General features: G+C 63.0%; 2 protein-coding genes across 3 annotated transcripts in view; one reads left to right on the forward strand and one right to left on the reverse strand.

Moving 5' to 3' along the window:
* RASGRF1 (Ras protein specific guanine nucleotide releasing factor 1) overlaps positions 1–10,221 on the reverse strand; it is a 54,120-nt gene extending 43,899 nt beyond the window's left edge. The window contains exon 1 of one of the 2 annotated variants that reach the window (XR_009450296.1): positions 9,565–10,221. Coding sequence is in view for 1 of the 2 variants with exons in the window: in XM_059677951.1 (XP_059533934.1) it covers positions 9,565–9,840 (276 nt within the window). In the remaining variant the exon portion in view is untranslated. The remainder of the gene's footprint in view (positions 1–9,564) is intronic. The other variant, XM_059677951.1, reaches the window with a different exon arrangement.
* Positions 1–20,981, forward strand: part of TMED3 (transmembrane p24 trafficking protein 3) — a 230,681-nt gene that overhangs the window by 195,383 nt on the left and 14,317 nt on the right. The window lies entirely within an intron of this gene.

Here is a 20,981-nt window from a genome sequence, read left to right on the forward strand (position 1 = left end):
CCCGCCGCTCCCCTCCCTCCAGCCGCCTCTCTGGACGTTTGCCGAACGAACCCGCCTGGACACATCGGCCCTTCCGGTTCCGTGTGTGTCGAAGCAAGAGATGCCATTCACGCGCGCTTCTAAAATTAGTTTCGAACAGCTTTTATTTTCAGGTCTGGGTTGGATTTCCCCATTTGGAAAACATAAAAACTGCACGCGGAAGTACCCTGTTGAAAACAATTATCTCACTCTTCAGGGGAAAGGCTGGCTCTGCATTTGCTTTGCCGGATTAGTGAGATCAGGGTTTTTTTTATAAAAAAATATTTTTATTGATTTTAGAGAGGAAGAGAGAGAAAGGGAGAAACATCCATGATGAGAGAGAATCACGGATCGGCTGCCTCCTGTATGCCCCCCATTGGGGATGGAGCCTGCAACCCGGGCAGGTGCCCTGACCGGGAATCGAACCGTGACCTCCTGGTTCACAGGTTGACTCTCAACCGCTGAGCCCCGCCGCCCGGGCCAGATCGAGTCTTGATCGTGGGTGAGGTTAGCAGTCGGCCTGGATGTCCATTCATCCGAAGGACCTGGAACCGGGAGGCCGGGTTCCAGCTCTGACTCTCGGGGCCTGGACGCAGGAGACCCTTCGTCCGTTGAGACATGAGCTCCGTCTATCTGGGCCCCGTGTGCCAAACGAGGGGCCCGTCTCCCTACGCCCCCCAGCAACTGCAGGGTGGCCGTGGTGCCGCCCAGACATGCTCATCGACACAAGGGTGCCACCCGCAAAGGTGCTTATCTGGGTGGCGGCTGGATAGGAAGGCACAGACCCGCACCCGGAGCTCTCGCGGGGTGAGAACTGGACGCTCCCGCCGCTGCCCACGAAGCTCAGGGTGCGGCTCAGTTGTCACTGCAGCAGAACCCAGCCCGTCCTGACTAATACACCAAAGTCCGGATGGGAGGCGACAGCAGCCTGGGCTAGAGCGGTGGAGGGAGAGAGGGACGCACGTGGGTGCGTCTGAGAGAGACTTAGGAGGTCAGACCAGCAGGCCGGTGGCTGTGTGGCCACCAGGGAGGAAGCAGGCTCCCCTAGCAACCCCCTTTCTTCTTGAAGGGGCACCTCGCTCAGACTTTTCCAGAAACCCACGGGTTCTTTATGTTAAGACTAGAGGCCCAGTGCATGAAATTCATGCACGGGTAGGGTCCTAGCAGCTGCCGACTGCTGGCCAGGGCCTCCCTTTCCCCAGCTGCCTGCCGCTGCTGGCTGGGGTGGGGCTGGCCAGGGGAGGGGCCGTGGGCGGTTGGCTGGCCGGCCCCACCCCTGGTCGAACTCCCAGTTGAGGGGACAATTTGCATATTAGGCTTTTATTATATAGGATGTACCATTCTAGCCTGGCCGGCGTGGCTCAGTGGTTGAGCGTCAACCCATGAACCAGGAGGTCACGGTTCGATTCCCGGTCTGGGCACATGCCCGGGTTGCGGGCTCGATCCCCAGTGTGGGGCGTGCAGGAGGCGGCCGATCCATGATTCTCTCTCATCATGGATGTGTGTCTCTCTCTCTCCCTCTCCCTTCCTCTCTGAAATCAGTAAAAATATATTTAAAACACACACAGTGTGCCATCCCATCCTTATGTCCAGGGTCAGGGCGCGGTGTTGACGTGCCAGAGGCCCAGGTGAGCCGCTGCGTCCCTGAGGAGGACCCGGTCGTAAGGTGGAAGCTGACTGTGCGCCAGTCGAGAAGACCTACTGTGGGTGTTGTGCTAGGACTTGGCACACAGCACCCAGGTTACTACTCGGGACAGGGCTGCCAGGCGGGCTCTCTTACGGCCTCCATCTCGCCGCTGGGGACACGGAGGCCCAGAGAGCCCTGCAGGAGGCGGCAGAGGCAGGACCCCAAGCCAGCCTGTGTGGCCGGAGACCCGTGGTCAGAGGCGGAGTCACGCAGCTGTTCAGGGATGGGCGGGGAGCAGGGGCTGTGCCACGGAGGGGCTGCAGGGCCCGCTCCCGTGGGGGACGGGCGGCGGGGGCGGCCAGGGCTCCCAGCTGCTCCCTGCACGGCGGCGGCCCTCCCTGAGGCGTCTGGGCGTTGGCAGCGTTCTGGGCTCGTGCCCAGTCCACGGGCGCAGCTCTTACATCAACACCGGGGGCCGAGCTCTGTTCTTGGCCGCTTGCACGCGGGCCCCAGCTCCAGGCTCCCACGGAGTCCGGGCATCGGGACCGTGGGCTGGGGACGCCTCGGTGAGTGTTCCCTAACACTTGTGGGACCCCAGCAGACACAGGAGCCACCTGGCAGAAGCCGCGGTGACACGTTTTCACGGTGGTTAATTGTGTTTCTCTCCCCCCGCCCCTCTATGTATCTTGGCAGAGAATGATAAACTCAAACTGCCCCCCCCCCCGCCCGCACACACACACACCAGCCCAGCCCATATCTTTATGTGGCTGGTGGGTCAAAAGCTCAGGTGTTGGCCCTGGCCGGTGTGGCTCAGTGGATAATAGAGTGTGAGCTTGTGGACTGAAGCGTCCCGGGTTCGATTCCCGGTCAAGGGCACGTGCCCGGGTTACAGGCTCGATCCCCAGTAGGGGGTGTGCAGGAGGCAGCCGATCCATGATTCTCTCTCATCATGGATGTTTCTCTCTCTCTCTCTCTCCCCCTTCCTCTCTGGAATCAATACAAATATATTCAAAACAAAACAACAGAAGCTCGGTTTTGGAGTCAGGCAGCCTGGGTTCCGGTGCAGGCTCTGTAACTGTGAACAGGGGACTTGAACATCTCCGGGCCTCAGTTTTGTCATCTCAAAAATGGGTCAACAGTGATAACCCCCCCACCCCCCGCCCCGAGGGCTGTTGGGATGACTAAGGCAGGTGCCGTGTGTCAAACATGTCCTCTGGCTCCGGGCACACAGTAGGGCTAGGCACACAGTAGGTGCTCAATAAATTGTGTTTCCTGGGGCCAGGTATGTTTGGTCTGGTTTTTGAAGCGCTTGCTAACAATACCCACCTAAGCCCACACTCATGCCCCATCAGGGCTGAAGGGCACAGTAGCAGTGAGTGTGGGTGCAGGCGACTTTTTCTTTAATTATTGTTATTTTATATATATATGTATATTGATTTCAGAGAGGAAGGGAGACGGAGAGGGAGCTAGAAACACCAATGATGAGAGAGAATCATGGTTCGGTCTTCTGCACGCCTCCCATTGGGTATCGAGCCTGCAACCCGGGCATGTGCCCTTGACGGGAATCGAACCCGGGACCTTTGAGTCCGCAGGCCGAGGCTGTATCTGCTGAGCCACACCGGCCAGGGCCGGAGCTGGCTTTTTAAAGCTAATAAACAAGAATGTGCGCGTGGACCCCTTGTCCAGGTTGCAGGCAGAAACAGGGTGCTCTGATTGACAGGCGCAGCCCGCAGCACGTGCCTCCGCCGTGAGTCTGCTCACGTGACCGGCGAGAGGGGCGAGCCTTTCTTGTCCTCACGCAGCCCAACTCTGATCTCGCGGGACCCTGAGACCTCGCGAGACGGGGCTCGTGGTTGCACCTGATCTGCCTGTGCGCGCCTCGCCGCCGCCTGCGCCACCCATGCTGTGGGAATAGCGGGCGCTTGTGACCTGGGTCCCACCCGCTCCCTTAGGGCGCGTCCTGCCCGGACACAGCCCCGAGGGTCCGCTTGGAGCCCCTCACACAGAGCGGCCCTGCGCCCCCTCAGGCCTCGGTCCATGACGCACCCTGAGTTGCCTCGGTCGAGGCCCGCGTGCCAGCCCGTGCGTGGACGGCCCGCATCCGCGTGAGGACCCCCCACAGGTGAGTGAGCGCAGGGAGGAAGGTACCTGGAGTGTCCCGCGGGGAGGATAAGCCTGCTGCTGAGCGGGGACTAGGCCCCTCAGGGCTGGGGGCGAGGCCATGCGGGCGGGCGGGGCCTAGGCCGATTGGGGCGGGACCAGGCGTGTGGGCGGGGCCTAGGCCGATTGGGGCGGAACCAGGCGTGTGGGCGTGGCCTGGGCCGTGTGGGGTGGAACCAGGCGTGTGGGCAGGGCCTAGGCCGAGTGGGGGCGGGGCCAGGCGTGTGGGGCGGGGCCTAACCGAGTTGGGGCAGAACCAGGCCTGTGGGCGGGACCTAGTCCGATTGGGGGCGGGGCCTAGTCCGAGTGGGGGCGGGGGCAGGCGTGTGGGCGGGGTCAAGGCCGAGTGGGGGCAGAACCAGGCGTGTAGGCGGGGCCTAGTCCGAGTAGGGGCGGGGCGATCCGGCTTTGCTTCCATTCTAAGGGCGGTGGGAGCCCCTGTCGCATCCGCAGCCTCTGTGCCCTGGTTTCGGTCTGACTGTGCTTTAGGGGGTTCCTCTGGCAGCCCGATGCGCGGAGGGGGGCCTGACGGGACACGGGAGCGGCTGAATAGGGGGGGGCTGGGTGGGGGGCAGCTCCCAGCACATGGTCATCGCTGAGAGGGACCCCGAGACCCCCCTCCACTCGAGCACTTTGATCACAAGGCTTCCTCGTCGTGGGACCCACGGGGCCCAGCGCAGGTGTGGCCCTGGTCGCGTCCCGTCCCCTCCCCCCCACCCCCCACCCCCGCATGGTAGTCACACACCCGTGTGAGAGTTTAGGCACCGGGGCAGAGGGGTGGGGACCCGGTATTTCTTGTCCCCGTTAAGGTAAAATGAACCAAGCTGCGCAATGCAATCTGATTTCAGCTCGAGCAATCTGTGGGGGGTGGGAGGTGGGGGGAGGGACACCCCACATGGTTAATCCCGGGGCCTCAGGCCTGCGGGGCTGGCGTTTCCAGAGCCCAGTCTGAGCGGCTGGCTCCGCGTGTGTGCTGTGTTGCTCTTAACTCAACCTCTGCCCCTACATCAGGGTTGGCCTTTTCCTCCGTGGCCTAGAGGCTGGGTGTGCGGGGTCAGAAATCAGAGAATGGCCCTGGCTGGTGTGGCTCAGTGGATAGAGCGCCGGCCTGCGGACTGAAGGGTCCTGGGTTCGATTCCCTGTCAAGGGCACATGCCCGGGTGTCCCGCTCGATCCCCAGTGGGGGGCGTGCAGAAGGCAGCTGATCAGTGATTCTCTCATCATTGATGTTTCTCCCTCCCTCTCCCTTCCTCTCTGAAATCAACAAAAGTATATTAAAAAAAATAAGTAAATAAAGCCAGAGCATGCATCTCAGCCACTGCCACCCCCTCTGTGAACCAGGCACACTCACAGCCTCAGGGCGGTTGTAGATCCAAACCCACCAGGGCCCCTGTCCTGTGTCCTGTGATGAGGGCCTGGAGTGGGCTTCCTCCGGCCTCAGGGAAAGGCACCCACTGGGTGCACACAGCAGGCACTATGGGTCCCCCAGCTTCCAGAACCTCCACCCACACCGCTGCCCACGCTCTGGCTGAGGAACCTGTCTGTGTCTCTCCAACGTGAATCAGGGAGAGCCTGGGGCCCACATTGTGACCCCTCCTGGTTGGGGGTGAGGGGCGTGCTGGGGTTCCCCCCGTTAGAAGCTGGGGCTGGAAGCTTTTTTCAGGCGGCTGGGAGTGAGGGTGAGAAAAGCCAGTTTGGGGTAACTCCGTGCCAAAGGGGGCAAGGGTCTCCCTGTGGGGAAGCTGAACCCACACTCTAAGTTCAGGGGCCTGTGCCTCCAGTACGTGGCTGTGGGGTCCGGAGGCGAGGGGGTGGGCACTGAGTGAGCAGGGCCCAGGCCAGGGAGGGGCCTTGCAGCCGCCAGTGGGCACTGAAGCCTGGCGGTGCCAGTCTGGCTTCATGAGGCCTGGGGGTTCCCAGACCTGAGCTCCAGGACATGGGGGCTGCACTGGACACAGGACATGTAGGAGCAGCCAGAGCACAATGCATCATGTCATGGTGGGCGTGGTGCGCCATGCCTTCGCACCCCGGCACCCTGCCTGTTTCACTCTTAGAGCAACGTCGCGTATTTAGGGACTGGGGACTCTGAAAATCCAACTTCTTAGGCCTGTGACACAGCACAGGGCCAGGACCGGAGCCCCGCTGGCCCTCAAGACGTAAAATGGGGAATTAGCATGAGATACACCAGCAAATTCAGTTCAATAAACATTTCCGGCGCACCTACTATGTGCTACACCTCCCCCCCGACCCATTCCTGCCCACCTACTGTGTGCTCCATCCCTGACCCCTTCCTGCACACCTACCATGTGCTTCATCCCTGACCCCTTCCTGTGCACCTACCATGCGCTCCATCCCTGACCCCTTCCTGCACACCTACTACGTGCTCCATCCCTGACCCCTTCCTGCACACCTACCATGTGCTCCATCCCTGACCCCTTCCTGTGCACCTACCATGCGCTCCATCCCTGACCCCTTCCTGCACACCTACTACGTGCTCCATCCCTGACCCCTTCCTGCACACCTACCATGTGCTCCATCCCTGACCCCTTCCTGTGCACCTACCATGCACTCCATCCCTGACCCCTTCCTGCGCACCTTCCATGCGCTCCATCCCTGACCCCTTCCTGCGCACCTTCCATGCGCTCCATCCCTGACCCCTTCCTGCACACCTACCATGTGCTCCATCCCTGACCCCTTCCTGTGCACCTACCATGCGCTCCATCCCTGACCCCTTCCTGCACACCTACTACGTGCTCCATCCCTGACCCCTTCCTGCACACCTACCATGCGCTCCATCCCTGACCCCTTCCTGTGCACCTACTACGTGCTCCATCCCTGACCCACTTCTGCCATTGGGGGAGCTCCCTGCCAAGGTTTGGTTTCTGTTCCTTCAGAACCTGTCCGTGGCCCTTCTGGGTGGAAGCTTCCTGTTTACACCTGGATGAAACCACGTCTTGCTAACACCACGTCTTCACCAGACACCAGGCAGTCCAGTCAAGCGGTCAGCCTCTTGGAGGCTTCCTGGTGTGGGGGCTCGGCCACGTGCCGGCAGGTTTGGAGTCAGAGGATTCCTGGGGGCCCCAAGGCAAGGCACACGCAGCTGGGCATCCGCCAGGGCTGGGGGGGGGGGTGGGGGGTGGAGCACCCAGGCCCAGGAGAAACGTGGAACCACTAACTGCTAGGGTCACCCATTTGCCTCCAAGCTTTAGACGGGAACAAGCTGTATGTCTTGTAGACACACACAGGCTACAGGAGCAGGGTCTCCCGAGACAGGCGGCTCTGATGGCATCTGCACCTGAGCTGGGGCGCCAGGCCATCGCCCACTCTTCCTCCCTGTTCCGTCCCCTGGTGCCGCGCGGGGCCCTCCCTGAACACGCCGAGCCCCTGGCTGGTGGGGTCCGGGGAGAGGGCCCTGAACATGTGTGCGGACCCTCCTGCTCCTCCCAGGATCCACTGCTGGCCCGAGCCAGGGCCTGAGCCAGGAGCTGAATGGCTTGGAATCAGTGGAGGATCTGTCTCATGTTCACGAATTCTTAGACGTAGGGTGGGACCGAGGCCTGATTCTGCCACTGGTGACGTGGGTAACTGCCTTCTGCTCTCTGGGCAATGGGGAGGAGGGCCCGGCCAGTGTGGCTCAGTGGCTGAGCATCAGCCTGTGAACCAGGAGGTCACGGTTCGATTCCCGGTCAGGGCACAGGCCGGGGTCGCTGGCTCCATCCCCGGGGTGGGGCGTGCAGGAGGCAGGTGATCCATGATGCTCAAAATTAATTTAAAAAATACCTATGATAATAAAAGTGTAATATGCTCATTAGACCAGACAGCTGAAGGACCTTACAGACGGAGCCGGGGCTGCGAGGGCCGAGCCCCTTGCACGGATTTCGTGCACCAGGCCTCTGGTCTGTGTATAAAGACATGGGAAGGAGGCCGTGCGTCTCAGGTTCCTTTCAGCCTTCACATTTTGTGTGAGGCCGTTATTCTTGTCCAGGTGGATGTAATTCAGACCCAACTAAGATGGACCTAGATCCATCCAAAATGCGTCATGAGCGTGCGTTCATACGTGTTATTTAATTGTATTCACAAAACCCCCCAGAATGCTGGGTGTGGAGACCCCCATTTTGTGGATTACAAACGGAGGCTCAGAGAGGTTGAGTGTGTTCCCTGAGGTCACACAGCCAGGAAGGTGCAGAGCTGAGCAGCAGTATCAGGCCTGCTTCTGGCTCCCTAGGGGCTGAGCCCCACAGGTCAGCCTCCTCCGCCCTCTCCCTGCCTCCCAGGGAGCTGAGCCCAGGCTCAGCAGGGGCCGAGGGCGAGGTGGGTTCCACTGCTGGCCACTGGTGGCACTCAGAGGTGGGGGGCTTTGGCGGGCAAGGGGTGGCGATGTTCTGGAAGGCTCGGCAGGCTGGGGGAGGGGCAGGTCATGGAGAGTCGAGAGCAGCGTCTCTGGCCGGGCCTGGGTCTGGCCCTCCCCCTTGCGCCTCTAGACCCGTGTACCTTTGCAGCTCAGGCTGCCTGCGCTGCGCTCTGCCCTGGCATCGGGGAGCCCCTAGCGGCCCCAATCCCCGGAAACCCCCTTCAAATATTCCTGTCCATTCCCCAGCCCCCGCCCGCCCAGGCTGAGGGCAGGGGAGGGAGCGGCAGCTTCAAGCAGTGCCTTTATTTCTGCCCGTCCAGCCCCCCCCACCCCCCACCCCCGTCCCCCCCGCCCCGGGTCTGTATGTAGCAAGGGCTTCTGAGAGTTGCTGGCGACTCGGGGGCAGCCCCGCTGCTGGCATGACACTGGGCCAGTGGTGTCCTTCGTGTGCTCACCGGGTGTCACCGGCTGGCGGGCCTCCTGGGTCCCTCTGGCCCCTTCCCGCGGACAGGACAGGTCGGGGCCACTACCTTCACTTCACCTTCCCAGGCCGGAGGGCGCGCCAGACGCCTTTGGAGAAGCATCAGCTGAAAACGCTGTCGCCCCGTCTGGCTGTTCCCGCTCGGCCTGCAGGTGCTCAGCCTCCCTCCACGCTGAGGGCGCACCCCCACCCCCGCCCCCGCCCCCGCCCCCGCCGGCCCAAGCCCAGAGATCCAGGCCGGGCCCTTAGCCTGGCAGCTCAGGAAACGCGCGAGCGCAGCCCTGGAGCCGGACTGCGGCGGTGGCGGCGACTGGCGGCGGCGGAGGTGGAGGTGGAGACGCAGGGGCGGGGGGAGGGGGGCGCCCACTCGTCCGGCCCGCCGCCTCCGCTGCAGCCCCGTCAGCGGGGCGCTTGGGACCCCTCGGTGTGCTGCTGGGAGACCATCACCACGCGATGGCGCCCAACCGGCCCCTGCGGGCTGCAGCCCCGAACTTGGCAGAGCCCGCGAAGGCGCCCCCGCTCCCGGCTGCGGGGAGGCAGGGCTGCGGGGAGGCAGCGACGCGGTGCCCCGTGCATCCATCTCTGCCTTCCCCGCCACCGCGCGGGAGCGACGCCTCCCAGGTCTGGGCAGACGGTTGGGCTCTCCGGGTCGGAGGGGTGGCAGTGGGGGTGGCGAGCACCATTTTGGGCTGGGTGTGGGTTCACATTCCTCATGGCTGTCAGGCCCCCGGACCCCTCCCCCTCGCCTCTCCCCCTCGCCACCCCGCGGTCCTGCCTCCCACCGAAGTGGCAGGTGGAGGGCAACAGCAGCCGCACCCCCTGCCCGCTGCCCCTGCCCGCTCTGCGCCATGGGCGGGCGCTGAGTCCAGGGACCAAAGTTTGGGTCCTGTCGGCAGCCGAAGGCCCCGAGCCCCGGCGCGGCCTCACCTGTTTCTCGGGCGGCTCCTTGGCCGAGAGCGCGGGCTTGGGGGAGGGCGCGCGGTCGCAGACGCAGCCCTCCAGCAGGTAGAGCCCCGAGGGCCTGGTGCTCGAGTCGCTCTCGAAGTAGAAGAGCAGGTTGTGCAGCAGCGCGAACCACTTGGTTTGCCATTTTGTGTTGTCCGCGCTCCGCTTGCTCAGGTAGCCCTTGCGCGTGCCGTCCTGGCGCGCCAGCAGCCCCAGGGACGCGACGTGGCCATCGTTTAGCCGGATCCCCTTCTGCATGGTGCTCGGAGGCCAGCCAGACCCCACGCGCTCACATCTTCCCCGCGCAGCCCCTCGTCCGTGCCCGCGGCGCGCTGCCTCTCCCCGGCGCTCGCTCGCTGGCTCGCTGGCTCCTTCTTCTCACGCTCCCCTCCCCCCCAAATGTCTACACTCCGGGATCTGGCGCCGAGCCACGGCCTCTGCAATCCAGAGGTACCATTCCGCCCCACAGGACCCCCGGGCCCCGGAGATGCCGCGCGACCCTGCCCCCTGGCACCTGGGCAACGGAGGGAGCGGGGAGCTGCGCTGCGCGCTGGCGAGGGGCAGGCGGAGTCATGTGACGCGATCCCTCGAAGCGCCCGTTTCAGCGGCGCGGACAGGGACACACGCACGCAGCCGGCGAGGCGCAGAGCCACGCAGGCTGTACCTTGGCGCCTCCTCCCTCTCCGGGACACGCTCGCACCAACGCAAACCCTGCGTCCCGCCCTCGGCCTCCCTTCCCCCCTCCGGGGGTTAAAAAGCAGATGGGATCCGTTTTCGTTAACCTCGCCATCCCCGAGTTTGCGTTCTCTTGACCCTTTTCGCAGGACGCAGTTGTCATTGCCCCAAAGGCTCCCTCCTGTGTATGTGTCCGGTCCCAGGTGGGTGGAGGGAGGTGCATGCAAGGTGCATGTGAAAGTGCCTTCAGTGCTTGTCTTGGCGCGATCGGCCGGCCACCTCCCTGTCGGCATCCAGCCCGCTCCCGTGGTTTCCCCGCGGCATAAGGACAGTACAGGGGCGAGGTGCGGAGGGGGAGGGGCGCGGGCCTTTATTTTGGGCGTTGCCACGATTACCGGCGCACCCCAGCGCCCCGGGGTCCGGCTGGCTCTGGCTGCTGGAGTTTTCTGCAAATACCCCCCAGAGCCCGAGGGCGGGCTTCACGCGCCGGCGCTGGGGACCATGGGAGCCTTCAAATAGCTGCGCTGGCGCAGTGATACCTTAATGATAGATTTTCCGCTCTTATTTTTAGCTCTCACTCGCCTACACAGTTACAAGGCGTTTATGCGAGAACGTCATGGCGCGCGTGCTGCACCAGGCGGGCTGCCGGCTGGTCTGGGCGCCGGAGCGGGGCGCGCCGCTGTCTGCCGCAGAGGCAGCGCTGCACCGGGACCGGGGGGCGCCCGGCCTCCCTCCGGTCTGCATGGGGGGGATGGCCTGGTGCAGACGGGGAGGGAAAGACACCATCTTTCAGCACCGAACCTGAGGCTCCTCGTCCTGGGAGGGCGCGCGCACACACGCATGCGCACACGCGCGCGCGCATACATGCGCAAACACGCGCACACGCGCGCATGCGCACATATACACGTCTTGCGTGCCACTGGCCACCGAGAGACCCACCATAGAGGACTTTTAGGGGCCCCGTTCTGGGCACAATGGCGCAGGCCTCGATTCCCAGGGGGGCGGCGGGCGTGGGACATTCTTGGGGGGCTAATGACCCTGTGACCTCGGGGCGGAAGGACCCTGTGGGGCTGATCTTCCTTCCAGCATCTGGTTGATGGACAGAGAGGTGAGAGCAGAGTCCCCCGTGAACTGTAGGCACCGAGCTCCTCCGTGAGGAGTAGCTGTTCCGAGCATGCGCGGTAGGCCCACCACCAGCCCGGCCGCCAGTTCCAGGGACCGCCCCTCCCGCGGCGCCCCAGGCCCGGCGGGTCCTCCCCAGGCCAGAGCATCTCTGGGGTCTCCCTACTCCCGGCCCTAACCCTTGCAGAGCCCCTGGTGTACACTCCTCGCACATCATGCGGCGCCATGTTCCCTCTTGGTCCCTGCGGGCCCCGCCCCATTCAGAGCGGGTTGGAGGAGTGACGTGCCCGAGGCCGCGGCGTTCAGGGCCGGCCGGAACCAGGGTCCGGGCCTCTGCGGTCCTAGCGTGCCAGTCCTGCCTCTCAGCATCCTCTCTCTCTGGTTGAAACGTGTTGCCTATGGAAGGCGAGGGGTGACTTCTAAATGTGGGAGAAGACGGAAAGGCTAACCGCCCTCTTCCCTGGGATCTGCCCCGCTGATCTGACCTGAATCACTGTCTTCTTTCCCTTCTTAGCTGTATTTTCTACTTTTTGTAAGAAAACAGACAGGGACGTGCACAGAGACTTGGGAGAAATGCTTTCAGTCAAAAACTCCTGGTGCTTAAAATAGCTCACCAGCTATTCAGAGAGTGGACCTATCCCGAGGGAACATTCTGGGGAGTTCTGGGGTGTGCCGGGGAGTGGCGACCCCAGTCACTGCAGGAGGAGTCGTCGTTCACAGGCCCCATGTTCATTCTGTGGGGTATGTGTGCTGCAGAGGCCGAAACAGCAGAGAGAGGCTTTTAGGAGATGGAACTCCGAGGAATTTAAAAGTCAACCTATTGTCATTAGTCTGGTTTTAATATTTTAAGTAAAAAAAAAAAAAAAAAAGAAAGAAAAAAGTGCCCTAGCCGGTGTTGTTCAGTGGATAGAGCGTCGGCCTGCGGACTGAAGGGTCCCGGGTTCGATTCCGGTCAAGGGCACGGACCTGGGTTGCGGGCACATCCCCAGTGGGGAGTGTGCAGGAGGCAGCTGATCGGTGTTTCTCTCTTATCGATGTTTCTAACTCTCTATCCTTCTCCCTTCCTCTCTGTAAAAAACCAATAAAATATATTTTAAAAAACAAATTCTTAAAAATCTTCATCAGGGATAATTTTTGCAGTGATTTCCAGATAGAGTGGAAGGGGGAGGGGGAGAGAGACAGACGGACCTCCATGGGCCGATTGGTTGCCTCCCGCACGTGCCCCGACCTGCTGGGATCGAGCCTGCACCGCATACTTGCCCTTGGCTGGAAATCGAACCCTGGACCCTTCTGTCGGAGGGGTGATGCTCTAACCACTGAGCAGCCGGGCAGGGCTGGGTAGAGCTTTCGTACAAGTTAATGAGAGGTGCCCCTAGGCGTGTACCGGCTCTGTGCAGGGACCAAAGCCTGGCAGATGGCGAGCTGGGCGGAGTCCCTAAGGACATCTCCCCCAGGCCCTGGGGCAGACCGCCCACCCCTGGGGCGGAATCGGTCCCGTTCCAACCCAGCAGAGCCACTGGAGGGTGGGGAGCATCCTGATGGGCTTAGACTCATCAGGACCCTCCCTGGGCAGGCGGGGGGGGGGGGGGGGGGGGCGGGTAGCGCGCCCGCAGGGGGTGGGGTGGGAGGAGCCACAGAGCACGGGCCCAGGACCAGCAGCGACCCCTGCAGGCGTGTTGGGGAAGGGCACCCCCCCGCAGGAGGAGCAGGAGGGGGGAGCCCACAGGGGGAGGTGGGGGAGCCGGAGGGTGAGACGTGGAGGCCGAGTCGCCAGCCCAGAGGAGAGACTGGCCCGCGAGGAGGGTCCCCAGGGTGACGGGAAAGGCTGCGCGGGCCTCTGGTGCCACACTGGGCTCCGTGAGCAGCCGCCTGGGCATCGGACGCAGCGTGGCGGGGGCCTGCTCTGTGGGAGGACGGCTGGAGGGCGGGGCTGCACGGCCTGTTTCAGACACTCATCACACGCGCCACACGCCACACAACACACACATGCCACACGCTACACACACCACACACATGCCACATACACCACATGCTACATGCACACACCATATGCCACACACGTCACACATGCCACACACACCACATGCTACATGAACACACCGCACACCATACACACACCACACACACCACACACGACACACACCACATACACACATACCACACCACACGCTACATGCACACACCACATGCCACACACGACACACAACCCACATGCCACATGCACACACCACACACACACCGTGTGCACACACATGGCATATACACCCCCACACCACACACACATGCCACACACACACACACCATGTGCACACACACACGGCATATACACCCTACACACACACGCCACACGCACATGCAGCCTCGCCATCTACGGTTATTGCTCCTCAGATGGCGCAGCTGCTCTCTGCCCGAGCAGCACAGGCCTGGTTCCCACTCAGGGAAGCGGGGGGCTTGCCTGCACCCACTGTTCTCGTGCATCGCCACCTGGACATCTCACAGCCCTGCCCCCCGTGCCCCCCGCAGCCGGGGCGGCTGGTCCCTCGGGGGGCGTGGACCGGGGGCGGCCGGCTTCCCAGGGGACGAAGGAGAGGGAGCTGCAGCTGTGAGGTCTGGGCTCGGAAGTCATAGACTCCCCCCCAGAGGGTCCATCCTCGTGTCCCCTAGACTCTCTGCCCCCCGCGGGACGCACACTGCGCCCGCTGGCTGTGGCTGTCACTGGGCGCCCGTCTCCCGCCTCGGACCGGAGGCCCGGATCCCTGGCCCCCGCGGAACTGCGGGAGCCACCTCTGCTGTGAGCAGGTCGGGTCCTGGACCTTCCGGTTCTGACCTGTGCCCTTTCCGTCTCCACGGAGACCGGAACCCGCCCGGCAGCTCCCGCTGCGCCCCTCAGCCTCGGGCGGCGTGAGAGCCCCCGACAGCCGTCCGCAGCCTCTGCTGAGGCCCCTCGGTGCTCAGCGCTGTCGGAGGCCCGAGGCCCAGCAGGAAACGGAGCACACGGCTCGCCCGCCGTGACCCATCCCCGGAGCCCGTCCGTGCCCGCGTTTCACCCCGTCCGCCCCCACACGGCAGCTCCTCACTGCCGTCCTGGCACCACAGACGGGCTGTAGTTTGCTGATCCGACAAAACAGGTGTCATTTTGACTCATTTCACACCGAACAGCTGTTGCTGTGTTTGCCGTGGTCATCGCTTCACCTGACCATCCAAGGCCGTGGCTCTCAGCTTCCTGACACCGCGACCCTTTCATGCGGCTCCTCATGCTGTGGGGACCCCCGACCATGACATGATTTCCGTGGCTGCTTCATCGCTGTCATGTTGCTGCTGTGATGAATCGTCACGTAAATACCTGATGTGCAGGATGGATTTTCATTGTTACACACTGAACATAATGAAAGCATAGCGACTCATCACAAAAGCAATCTGTAATGATAGATGTGTTTTCCGATGGTCTGAGGCGACCCCGTGAAAGGGCCGCGACCCACAGGTTGAGAACCGCTGCCTAAGGCGAGAGCTCGGGGCCCTGACTGAGCAGTCGGGCATCTCACGTTCTAGAAGCTCTTGCGGGACGGGGTTGGAAACGGCTGCTCCGTGCCCCCGCTCCTCCCTGTTTCCTCTCTGTCTCTCCGTTTGCTCGTTAAAGGGGACACCAGGTCGGCACCAGGGGCAGATGCAGGAACACAGGTTTCTTCCCTGAACGTGCTCAGATCCACACGGCGAGCTCCCCCACGTGGAGGCGAGAGCCTGCCTTCTGGTCCGGACTCCGCCCCCACCCTGTGACCGTGGCCGGGTCACCTGGACGGTCACAGGCCTCCCCCTTCTCATCTGTGAAGTGGGTGCAGGGCCGCGTCCCCGGCTGGGTCGCGCTCGCGTGTGAAGTCACGGTGACCGCGGGAAGGAGGAGCCGGCCCTTCGGATTCTCTGGTCTCTCCCCTCCCTGACCCGCGGCTGTCAGACCGCAGGGTGTGTCTGCCCCGCGTGCACACCCGATTCCCCGCACGGTCCGCGCAGCCTCTTCCCGCCCTCAGCCGCGGCCTCGGACCGGCCACCACCACCCACACCAGAACCGCCCGACCTTCGCTGCCATGGCAACGCTCGGGTGCTCCTTGCCAACACCCCCCCGCCCCCCCAGTGGGTCCCTTCCGTCAGGACGTCTCCTTAAGGAAGGGGGCCTTTCCCGCACCTCGAAAGCAGCTCACGGTTTATCTTGTAAAAGAACCATTTTAAAACGAAGTCTTGCCGAAGCTGGTTTGGCTCAGTGGATAGAGCGTCGGCCTGCGGACTGAGGGGTCCCGGGCTCGATTCCGGTCAAGGGCATGTGCCTGGGTTGCGGGCACATCCCCAGTGGGAGATGTGCAGGAGGCGGCTGATCGATGATTCTCTCCCATCAATGTTTCTGACTCTCTGTCTCTCTCCCTTCCTCTCTGTAAAAAATCAATAAAATATATTTAAAAAAAAAATAAAACGAAGTCTTGCCAACACGCCATGTAAGGGCAGATACAGATTAAAGATAAGAGGCTTATGCCCGGCCAGTGTGGCTCTGTGGACAGAGCGTCGACCTGTGGACTGAAGGGTCCCGGGTTCGATTCCCGGTCAGGGCACATGCCTGGGTTGTGGGGTGTGCAGGAGGCAGCCGATCTGTGATTCTCTCTCATCATTGATGTTTTTATCTCTCTCCTCCCTTCCTTCCTCCCTAAAAATCAAGATCCTCTCCCTTCCACGCTCTCTAAAAATCAATGGGAAAATATCGTTGGTGAGGATTTTAAAAAAAAAGCGCGGAATAAGGAAGTTTAAAACAGAAATAAAGAGCGTGGGACCCACTTGGGGCTCATCCGCGTCCTGGGTGAGGCTGTCCAGCTGCTGGAGACGCACCCCACACCGCCTTCGCGTCACACTCTGTCCCCAGGGGCTGCTCCGTGTGGTTTGAAGAGCTGTTTTGGGGTCACCCCCGGTGCTGCACCCCAAGGGCCTCGTCACAGCTGCTGGGAATGCGCCGGCGCCCGCACAGCACCGTGGGGGGCGGGTGGCGGGGGGCCTGGCGGGGAGGTTAAGTGCCGACTGGTCCAAATTGTCGCAGTGACTTTACACCAAGTGCGGCCCTGCCTTTTCCCTCCGGAGTTAACCGCCAGATAGCTTTGCTGTGCGGTCGCCATGGCAACGGGGTCTAATGGCGCTTTTACTTTTTCTCTCCGCCTGGTCTCCCTGCGACCGGCCGGCCTGCTTTCCGCTCATCAGCGTGGAGGCGACTCGGGCGGCGGGACCGCGACCGGCCCGCGGAGCCCCCTTTGGCTCTGACTCAGGACGGGGCCGGTCCCGACCGCGGACACCTCGCCCCTTCCCTCGGAGGGGACGGCATCGCTGCTCCGACAGCCGGGCGCTTGTCGTTTTAAAATTTCCGGAGTTACTTTTGGTTCACTGCGGGAAAGTGCGAGAATGCAAATGATGCGGCACGCGCCCAGCCCCCGTGCCAGCGCGCGCGCCTGCGCCCCATCTCACTACCGGGCGGAGCAGGCGGCGCCCTCAGCCCGTGCCGCCCGGCGGGACTGGGCCTCGGCCGCAGGTCACGGCGTTGCGGTCCGTCCTTCTCCCAGGCGGGGAGGCCGGCCCGGCACACGTCCCTCACCATCCCCGCGGCGCCCTGGTCCCTGTCACAGCCTCTGACGCGCTTCCCCAGGGGTTTCTGGTCCCTGGAGGCGCAGGAACCAGGCGCCCCAAAGGGACCCCCGACCCTGACCGCATCGTGAGTATTTTTTAAAAAATAGGTTTTTATTGATTTCAGAGAGGAGTGGAGAGGAAGCGAAAGAAATATCCATGATGAGGGAGAATCATGGATCGGCTGCCTCCTGCACGCCCCCCACTGGGGATGAGCCCGCAACCAAGGTACATGCCCTTGACCGGAATCGAACCCCGGACCCTTCAGTCCGCAGGTTAACGCTCTATCCACTGAGCCACGCTGGCCTGGCCATCATGATTCTTAATAGGCCTTCTCTGTAGCTGCCTCTTTGTCCTTGTTTGTTTTGAAACAGAGAGCTAGAGCATTTGGGGGTGAGGGGTCATGGGTTCCCTGACATCTGGCCGGGCGTACCCATGTCACAGATGTGGGCACTGAGGTTCAAAGACAGCACAGGGGGTGGTAGCCTCGGGCGGGAGAGGGGTGCTGGGTAGGATTTCCGGTTCTCCCGTCACAGTGAAAGGGTTTAACGCTTTGTCAGATTGTGTCGTGTGGCAGTGCCGCGTGCACCTCGACGAGTGCGGCTCAGTGAAGCTTCATGTATGCACAGCCGTGCAACTACCACCACGTCAACACAGACCATGGCCTGCACCCCAGCGGGCTCCCCGTCTCCCTCCTGAGCCACACTCCGCCCGAGAACCACTGCCCTGCGATGAGTTTTGCTGACAGTGTGTGGTCACCACCGTTTCCCACATGAGCAGCCTGTGACCCTGGTCCAGTAACAGCAACAGCGTGTGGCACGTGCACCGCGTCCTCTGTGCCGGGCACTGTCACACGCGCATCTCATGGAGCACTCAGATCTCTGGGAGGCAGACAGTTATCGCCTGGTGTCTGTCCATATCCATCCATCATCCATCACCCATCCATCATCCATCCAGCATCCATCCATCACCCATCCCTCCATCCATCCATCACCCATCCATCATCCATCCATCACCCATCCGTCCATCCATCCATCATCCATCCATCATCTATCATCCATCCATCCATCCATCCATCACCCATCCATCCATCCATCCATCCATCCATCCATCACCCATCCATCCATCACCCATCCATCCATCCATCCATCCATCCATCCATCACCCATCCATCCATCACCCATCCATCCATCCATCCATCCATCCATCATCCATCATCCATCCATCCATCCATCATCCATCACCCATCCATCATCTATCCATCACCCATCCATCATCCATCATCCATCACCCATCACCCATCCCCCATCCATCATCCATCCATCCATCCATCATCCATCATCCATCCATCATCCATCCATCACCCATCCATCACCCATCCATCCATCCATGTGCTGATCCCTGTATAAGGCGGGCAAGTTCCCTAGCCTCCGCAAGCCTCAGTTTGCCAGTCCGCCAGATGGGTTCACACAGCACCTCCATGGGGGTCGAGGATCCGGGACGGGGAGGCAGTTACAGCCGCGATTCAGAGCAGCACCTGCTCCTGGAGGACGGGCTTCCAGCCACAGCCGCACGTGCGGTCTCCTGTCTGCGTGTCGGCCCGCGGCAGCCCGAGGCCCCCCGCCTGCGACGCGGGTTTCGGGGAGTAAAGCGCCTTCGTCCCGGGCGCCGCTCGGCCTGGCCGAGGACTCGCAGGTTCTCGCTGGCGTGGCCCCGGCGCCGTCGCGGGCCGGGGGGGACACAGGACGCCCCCGAGGGTCGGCCAGGCCTCACGGAGCCCGAGTCTCCCCTCCCCATCCTTCCTCAGACCGACGCCCTCCGGCCCCGGGTGGGGCCGTCCCCCCCCCCCCCCATCTCCGTGGTCTGGGAGGGAACTGCCCGCCCTGACACGGAACAGGCTGTGAGGCTGGGAGCCTTCCCTTCACCTCCTGCCTCCTGTTTGGGGACCGATGGGTGGGGGGAGGGGGGAGGGGGGAGAGGGGAGGGGAAGAGGGGGGAGGGGGGCCCTGGGGCAGCTCCGCCTGCTCTCAGGCCACCCTCCTGGCCTCCAGCTCACCACCACCCTCCGTGCCCCAGCGGGGGGGGGCTTGGGGGGGGGCTTGTCCACGCAGAACGGGCCCCGAGGGAAGTTCTCTCTCATGGGCCTCGTTCCCCATAACCATGGCAACAACGCAAACGCGGGCTCAGGGCTCCTGCCGCCTCTGGCTTCACAGCAGCCGGTGGGGCCGGAGGCCTGGGCAGGAGTGGGGCCGCGCAGCCCTGGCCCGTCGCTGTGACTTCAGCACCGAGCGGCTCCTCCAGCCTCAGTTTCCCCAACCGGGGCGTGGGGATGGGGCCGGGTTTCCGAGGGCGATCCCGCCGCGTCTCCATGAGCGAGGAGCCTGTGTATTCGGGGGGCCGAGGGGGAGTCCTGGCCCCTGAGCTGGGAGCTGGCTGCGCCCCAGGAGGTGGGAGGCAGGCCCCCTGCCGGGGGGGTCCCCACTGTGTGATGATCCCGGGAGGCTCCCCGATGGAGGCTCGCACCCTCGTCGCCCAAATCCAGATGCCTGACCGGGGAGGGGGGTGTGGGCAGCCCGGGGCGGGGAGCCCGCCTTCTCCCAGTTCCCAGCCGCCCCACCCGGGCCCCAGGAGGGAGCGCGGGGCTTTCAGAACCGGAGGCTGTGGGGTTCGAGGTCTCTGGGCCTCGGTTTTCTCATCTGCCCAGCGGGGAGGGGCGTGTCTCCTCATGGGGCGATGGGCGAAGACGACCCACGGTGACCCCAGGGGGTGCGAGGAGACCGACGGGCTCCCTCCCTCCTCGGGGCCTTAGGCTGGGCGCACCCCTCTGAGCCTCGGTTCCCCAGCGAAGGCACCTCACAGGGGCGCCGCGGGGCTCCGTGGGTGCTGCCCCAACGCGCCCGGCGGTGCTCGAGGTGCTGGGAGGTCGTGTGGCTGTGGGCAGAGGTGGGACGTCCCGTCACCTGTGCTCTGCAGGGTCCTGTGCAGTCGGGGCCGTGGGCCGTGGGCTGTGGGCTGACTGTGGGCCGTGGGCTGTGGGCCGTGGGCCGTGGGCTGACTGTGGGCCGTGGGCCGTGGGCTGACTGTGGGCCGTGAGCTGTGAGCCGTGGCGCCCTGGGCTGTGACGGAGGAGAGCCTTGTACTTGGTGAGGCCCACGTCTGTGTGAGCGGGCACCAGCCCTGTGACGACGTGGGGGCGGGGGGCGGAGTGGGGGGAGGGCCTGGGCTCGGGGCCTCCTGCCCACAGCAGGCGCCTGTTCGCTGTGTGGCCTGGGGGCGACGCACCCTCCGCTCGGGGTGACCACAGCTCCCCCCCTCAGGCTCCGGGGCAGTGAGATGAGACAACAGCTGCGAACGGCCGGCACACACAGCACAGGGGCCGTGGCTCATTCAGCTGAGCCGCCGTCACCGTCTGTCGTGAGACACCCACAGGCCCAGGCCCTGTCCAAGCAGAGTTACTGTTCATCTCAGTGATGGCCCCGCCGGTGCTGCTCAGTGGGTAGCGTCGGCTCCGTGCGCTGGAGGGTCCCGGGTTCGAGTCAGTCAGGGGCACGGACCTCGGGTGCAGGCTCCCTGGCCCTGGCTGGGGCGCGTGCAGGAGGCAACCAATGGATGTGTCTCACATCAGTGTCTCTCTCTGTCTCTCCCCCTCCCTCCCACTCTGTCTAAAAATCAGTGGAAAAATATCCTCGCATGAGGACTCACAAAAAATAAAAAAATAAAGACGGCCCCCATTAAAATCACTAGTACGTTCTCTCTCTCTTTTAAAAATCTCAATTACAGTAGCTCTCACAGGGGACTCACGACGTGCCCGGTGTTGTCCTAAGTGCTTTATAGGCATTAATTCGCATCACGGCCTTCGACACGCCACGGCATACGGACACGCCACAGCCTGCGGACACACCACAGCCTTCGACATGCCACGGCCTTCGACATGCCACGGCCTACGGACACGCCAC

The sequence above is a fragment of the Myotis daubentonii genome, chromosome 21 (genome assembly GCF_963259705.1).
Source record: "Myotis daubentonii chromosome 21, mMyoDau2.1, whole genome shotgun sequence".
Lineage (NCBI taxonomy): Eukaryota > Metazoa > Chordata > Mammalia > Chiroptera > Vespertilionidae > Myotis > Myotis daubentonii.